The 6,646-nt window shown below is 46.9% G+C and overlaps 1 protein-coding gene across 1 annotated transcript in view; it reads left to right on the top strand.

Annotated features, from left to right (window-relative positions):
* Positions 1-550: 550 nt before the first annotated feature.
* The window catches only part of AFF3 (ALF transcription elongation factor 3), a gene marked incomplete at its 3' end in the record, with an annotated part of 327,228 nt that continues 321,132 nt past the window's right edge, over positions 551-6,646 (top strand). The window contains exon 1 of the mRNA XM_082057341.1: positions 551-643. Coding sequence (XP_081913467.1) covers positions 591-643 — 53 coding nt within the window. The 5' untranslated portion in view covers positions 551-590. The remainder of the gene's footprint in view (positions 644-6,646) is intronic.

Here is a 6,646-nt window from a genome sequence, read left to right as displayed (position 1 = left end):
TCGAGGCCCGCCCGAGGGCACCCGGCCGGCCCGCGCCCCAGGGGGCCGAGGGGCGAGGAGGAGAAGGAGGAGAAGGAGGGGAGGAAGAGGGGAAACGAAATATAAAACCCCAACCCCAACTTCGGCCGGGCGAACCTCTCAGGGTGCAAGTTCCCACCAACTCCCCCCGCCCCCTCCGCGCCGGGCGGGCGCTGCGCGGGCGCTGCGCGGGCGCGGGCGCAGCGTGCGCGGGGCGGGCGCCGCCTCGACCGCGCTCCCGGCGCGCAGAGGGGAGGGAGGAGGCGCGGGGGAGCGGGGCGGGAGCGGAGCGCGGCGGCGGCGGCCGAGCCGAGCCCAGCCGAGCCGAGCCGAGCCCAGCCGAGCCGCTTGCAAACGAGCGGTGGCACGGGGTCTTTTTTTTGCGGGGGTTGCTTTTCTTTTTTCTAGGGCGGGAAGGTGGTGGTGGAGGGTCCGTCCCCGCCCGCGCGTTTGCGGAGAGGGGCCGGCGGCGGCGCCGGGGGTGCTCCGCGCCCTCGCCCTGCCCGCGGTGCAGTTAAGATGCGCCCCGGACGCTGTGTGGTTGCAGCGCGGCGGCGCTGACATCGCTCACCATGGACAGCTTCGACTTCGCTCTCCTTCAGGAGTGGGACCTGGACTCTCTGTGGTGAGTGGTGCCTCTGCCTCCCCCCGGGCGCAGGGGGCAGCAGCCGGGGGGGCGGAGTGGCAGGACCTGCGGGAGTGCTATAACGGGGGGTGTGCAATAAGTGAAGGGGGTGCAATAACTGGGGGATGTGCAATGATTAGGGGTGTGCAATAATTCGCGTTGGGTGTGCACTTACCTGGAGGGGTGCAATAAATTTGAAGTGTAATAATTTTGGGTGTGCAAGAAGAGGGGTGCAGTGGCTCGGGGGTGCAATAGATGGGGCGGCGGGTGCATTAGCAAGAGAGGGTGCAGTACCCCGGGAGGTGTCTTCCCTGGCACTTGCTCTCCCAGCATTGCTGGCCCGGGAGGGGCAGAGGGAAGGATGACCCCCTCTCCTGGCTGCCAGAGTGGGTCCGGGAGGTGAATGTAGTATTTGGCTGAGGGGGTCTCTTGCTCTGGCTTAACCCCCCCCAGTAACTCCCTGTGTTTACCCGCCACTGGCACGCCGGGCTGCGCTCCCGGAGCTCATCCCCCATCCCTCCTGCACGCCCCATTCACACAACCCCCATTGCCCCGCAACTGCCCCCCGGCCGCCTTTATTGCCCCCGCACTCCTGACGCCCCTCTCCGCTGCACTCTTCTGCCCTTCCCCCCCACCCCCCGCCTTGCATGCCCTTGACCTCCCCGGCGCACACCCGTCCATGCCCTCTCCGGCGGCGGGTGCGGAGCTGCCAGGGAGGAGGGGAAACAATTTCTAGAAATGTCATTAGCGGCTGGAGGTGGGAAGCGCTGCCCTCCCTCCCCCCCCCCCCCCCACGCACCACCCTCCTCAAGCCGCTGCCGCTGCCAAGTCCCGGAGTTTGCTGCGGGAGTCACGCCGCCCTCGGGCGGCCGCCGCTCCCCGCCGCCGGTCCGGCAAGGCTTGGCTCCGGGGGGGCCGGCCGGGGTTAGCGGTGGGGACGCGCTCCGTGGCGGTCGCCGCCGAGGCCACCCGGTGTGCGGGGAGGTGCCCCCAGGCAGCTCCGGGACCCCCGCGGCGACGCCGCGGTGGGAGCCCGCGGTGGGACGCGATCCCGGCGGATCCCCTCACGGTGGGATGCCGCGGGGCCTCGCCGCTCCCACCCGCGGGCAGGCGGTCGGTGTGTGCCTTCCCCCGTCGGACTGGGTGCGCCCAGCCGTGGTGCGGGCCTGCGGGCAGCCGGGACAGCGGTGGCAGTTTGCGTCCAGGTGGCTAGATCGGTAGTCTGGGGTGCTGAGATTACTTTTGTCTGACATTAGTTAACGGTGTGCATTATTATTATTTTTTTTAACGTGTCAGATCATCTATATCTTCTGATAGTATGGTGCACGTTCGACAGTGCTGGCTTATCTCTTCGGTGGCAGGTGTAACAAAATAAGCTGGACCAGCGAGTCCCATTAGTTGAGCCTCTTCTTACAAAAGACCTCAGGATGATGAGAACAGCTTGCACTGCATAATGCTTAGAAATGCATACATTGATAACATCCAGCCTAATAAAACTTTTATATTGCGATGGGAACTTTAAAGAGCGCATATAATACAAAATTAGTTATTACCCCATAAAAGTTTTTAATTACAGTGTTTTTGCCTGTGACACAAGTTAAGGTTATGTCCTCGTTTCAATTATAAATACCAATATTCAGTTTATGTCCAAACCATAACATTTATCTCTGGCCTGATTTTAAGTTTTCAGTCCATATGCACAATTTTACAATTAAATTACACATTGGGGTGTTTTTTGTTTGTTTGTTTGTTTGGTGTATTTTTTTTTCTATTAAGCAAGCATGAGAGAAATAATACTTTCACACATTCAAATACTTTTCCCTTTCTCCTTGAATGAAGACAAACTTCAAGGAATTTTCTTTTCCCAACAAAAGTGTGCTGTTCATTAGTCTGTTCTCCAAGCTTGCTATTGGAGTTAATACTGAGTTTGAAAACCTAACAATGTAACTCTGGAAAGCTAGGGCTTTAGGCTGTGTCTGGCAATTGCTCAATTTTGTAACCTTTTTAGCATGCTTTTCGAATGTTGTGTAGCCACTTTCAAATGACTGTGGTCGCCATAAAGCTCCTGTACGGGTCCAAAAAGACATCAACCATTTTGCAGCTAAATTACTTGCTTAAAAAGTCTGTATTTGTGTTACAAGTGAGCTTGTGTTTTCACAGAACTTGTTGTTTGTTTTCCTCTGTAGTCTTTGCAGTTTAGAAGGTTCAACACAAAGGCTTCAAATAGCACATTAAAAGCTGTTCTGCAGTGACCGGCCTGCACTCATCGCTAAACTCTCACCCCTCTGTAGGGGTCGCACCCCCAAATGTCCAGAGCAGTCCCTAGTGAGGGGACCACACCTGCTGTCAGTGGAGCTCATTGGGGCAGCAGAGCGTTTGCAGGTGTCTGCTCTTGTGTGTTTGTGCCCTTTTGGGGCACTAGGTTCTGCTTGGAGTATCTGAGATCTCGAGCTGGAAGTTTATAATGAAACAGCTGTTTTGGCAAATGGTTTAAAATAGTAATTTTGAGAAGTCGTATGAGCAGTATTAAATAAAAACTTACTTTTGCTTCGTGAAAGCTCCTAAAATCCGACGTGAAGGCCAGCGGTACCTTGGTGCTGCAGCAGCTGTGGCAAAGGGCCGTCGGTCAGTCCCATTGCAGGTAGGGCGATGATGATGGGCAGGTTATGCACATTCTCAAGAAGGCCAAGCTGGATACTGTGCTAAACTGACCGAAACAAAGTTGGTGTGTTGATTTTAAGCTCCAAAGGCTTGTCAGGATGCCTTCAAATTAGTGCAGTTGTTGCCAAAAAGGGATATAAAATAGACCACGTAGATAGGAAGTACTTTATGGCAAAGAGCAGCGCTTAAAGCAACTTAATTTTCTCTGCAGCGAGAATGAATGTTGTTCTTTATTCTTTTGAATGTAGTCATAATGGCAATTTGTGCACTTAATTTATGACTGAAAACCCACTTTTTGCAGTATTTGGTGAACGTTTTGCTTAAAAGTGCAGTAATTAAATATTAATGTGCTGTTCTAAAGTGCCTTTTTTATTTAGTATGTTCTTGGAAAATCAGAAGGGTACGAAGAGAGATTTCCAGATGAACAGCAGCATTCTAATCAATTCTCATTGATTGTTACCTTTATACTATTAATGAATTTGTTCTCCAATATACGCTATGTCTTTTACTGTGCTGTAGCATTGAAAATGTAATGATATATTGTGTCATGGCTATAAGATAGTATTTAATTAGTAAACTGCAATGGGAGAGTATTGTGAGCTGTTTTCTACTAAACAGCAGTTTTTCCAGGTTGTATTGATGCCAATAACACTTCTGCTTCCCAGAAAACTACTATAATTCAAATAGTGAAAGCTGAGTACAAACTCAAACAGAAAATTTAAGAAAACATACCAATCTGTGGCATAAACAAAACTCATGCCTATTTGGTAAGCTTTTTTTTTGAACATCTGGGATGATCAGCTTAACTTGTGTTCTTACCACTAACAGTTATCCTGAACACACGGCACTGATGACTTTGAACCACAGCCCCATCTCCTGTTTTTCTTTCTCCAAGCATTTATTTGTATGCTGTATGTGTAGTTTCACTTGTCCAGACTCAAGGATGTGGATTCTCCAGTGCCTTATAGCTTTGTCTTTGTTTACACCAGACAAAAAGAGATGGAATATCTCAGAAGTGATCTATATGCCTCGTGTACAGCAGGAAACATGCTACACATGATGGAAAGCAGCAAATGATCAGACCAAAGGATGTAATTAGAGTTCCAGGACTAGTTCTGCATTACAGGCATTTGTGGTGGTGTTTGTCGTATTTAACAAATCTAGATCAAAATTCAGCCAGGTCCTTAATGCTATGTTTGGGTTTAGGCACAGTGATAGCTCTGGTGAAGACCACTTAGGAAAGGCTCTCCTCACATGCTTTTGTAAGAAACATGCATAGGCTGAGTTTGTTTCCTGTTCATTAAAAACAATTAGCAAATTTATTAAAGCACTTACTGTGTTGTTCCAAACAAGAAAATAATTTTGAGTGTAGTATGTTTGTTAGCCACAAACAAAACAGTGTTTGTTTAGGTAGAAGAAGCCAAGTATCTAATAGGTTTATTTGGTACTTATCTGATACTTCTGGGTATTTTCAGTTAGCATCAGTTTTGTAGGGGTTGGATAGTCATGTAAAAAATGTATAGCTGTACAGCTTCCAAGTTGAGATCAATATCAAATGCCACAGTGTAAGGTGGCCCAGTGTGTTTTACAGACCATATATTGAATTACTAGTTCATTTGCTATCTTTGGGTCTGTTCCTGCTCCATTTGAAGTCAATGAGAGTTTTGTTTGGAAGTTGCTATTAACAAAAAGTGGCCAGACATCCAGCAGTCTTATAAATGAACCTTTTGTAACTTCTTGATCCCAGGTTGTCTAGCTTTTAGTCACTACATTTTTTATTTGTGTAAGTCAAGATTTTTTTCTCATGTTGCACAGGGTTTACTGGGACAGTTTTAGAAAGCTAATTCTACAAATGCTTCTTCAGTCAAAGCAGAAAATCAAGATGCTTATTTTCAGATAACAGTAAGCAGTTATTCTCAGAGGAGAGGTGTCACTCAAACCGTTCAGTAGGGTTAGAGACTGGACCAACTTACCCCTGTTAAGATGATACTCAGCAAAAATACCTACTTCTCACAAGAAAATAAGTTAGTGTCTTCTTTTATCTCCTGTTTCTTTTACAACTCTACTCCATCCCGTGTCTTGGATTTTGTCCCTTACTCCTCTCGTTTCAGCTCTTGGCCTCCTTCTACAAGTGTTACTTGAAATCCTATTGGTCTCATTTCTTCCTTTGTGGTGTTTCCCACTTTACCTTTCCTCCCAGTGTCAACTCACAGTTACCACCTAACCCTCTTTGAGTTCCCATCTAAAAATTTGCTCTTTCTGTGATGATTATAAGTTGTGAGCGAACAATAACATGAGTAATAACTATAGACTGTTCCCTTCTCTTGCTTTCACAGCATGTTCTCTCTTCCTGATGCCTGTTTTTCAGTCTGGAAGCCCTTTGGGTCAGGAATTACTTTTATTGTTTGAGGTTTTTTTTCTTATAGTGCTGAACAAATTGTATGTACTAAACATTATAAATAATAAGAAAATCAAGCTTTTCATGATTATAACACTTTATAAACATCAGCTGAATAGTAATATTTCAAAAATACATCTGTCGTGCTATGTGAGTGCTCATTTGCTGGGTGTAATGTACCACATCCTCCTCATTTGGTTTAAGTCTCCACCGAGTCCAGAGGCTTTGCCAGTTTATACCAGATGAGGATCTGGACCATCACCTCTGATTTGCAGTACACAGTCCCCTTTTTTAAGAACAATTATTTTTTAAAACTTCTGCTTTGTTTTTGTCTGATAAATGACATTTTGATATACCAGTAGGACAGTGAATGTGCTTTCATCTCCTCCCTGAGGACTGTTTGAGCACCCATGCCCAATGGGCAGGAGGAGAACAGCCCTTTGGGCTTTCCTCCTAACACTCAGACTTGTAGATTTGTGCTGCTCTCAGGATGTTTGCTATCAGAAGTAGAGTCAGAAACCTTGCTAAGTTACTGGAGAAGGATTCAGAAGAGGACATGAGGTGCATTTAGTATTTCCCATTCTATGTGAGTATTTTGAGGAAAACACCAGGTTTCTTAAAAGTAGTGGAAGAGAAATATGGGCCATTAAGAAAAAAAAAAAAGACATAGAAAAAATACTGGCTGTGAGAACATCTTGTCATCCATGTATTAGCAATAACATCATGCCGAACTCCACAACTCTCTCATTAGAGAAACCAACTGTTTAATTGCAAGATTTTATCCTCATATAACAAATTAATACATTTGCATCAAATTCATGACTTGGAAACAACAAAGCATTGATAAAACATGTTCCAGCAATTATCTGAAGTGTATGTTCAGAAATACCTTTAAGTCTGGTTATAACTTTATTAACAGTAAGAGTAATAGAGTAAAATAAATA

The sequence above is a fragment of the Streptopelia decaocto genome (genome assembly GCF_964273445.1).
Source record: "Streptopelia decaocto genome assembly, chromosome: 1".
Classification (NCBI taxonomy): Eukaryota; Metazoa; Chordata; class Aves; order Columbiformes; family Columbidae; genus Streptopelia; species Streptopelia decaocto.
This window is presented reverse-complemented; position numbering and strand designations above follow the sequence as displayed.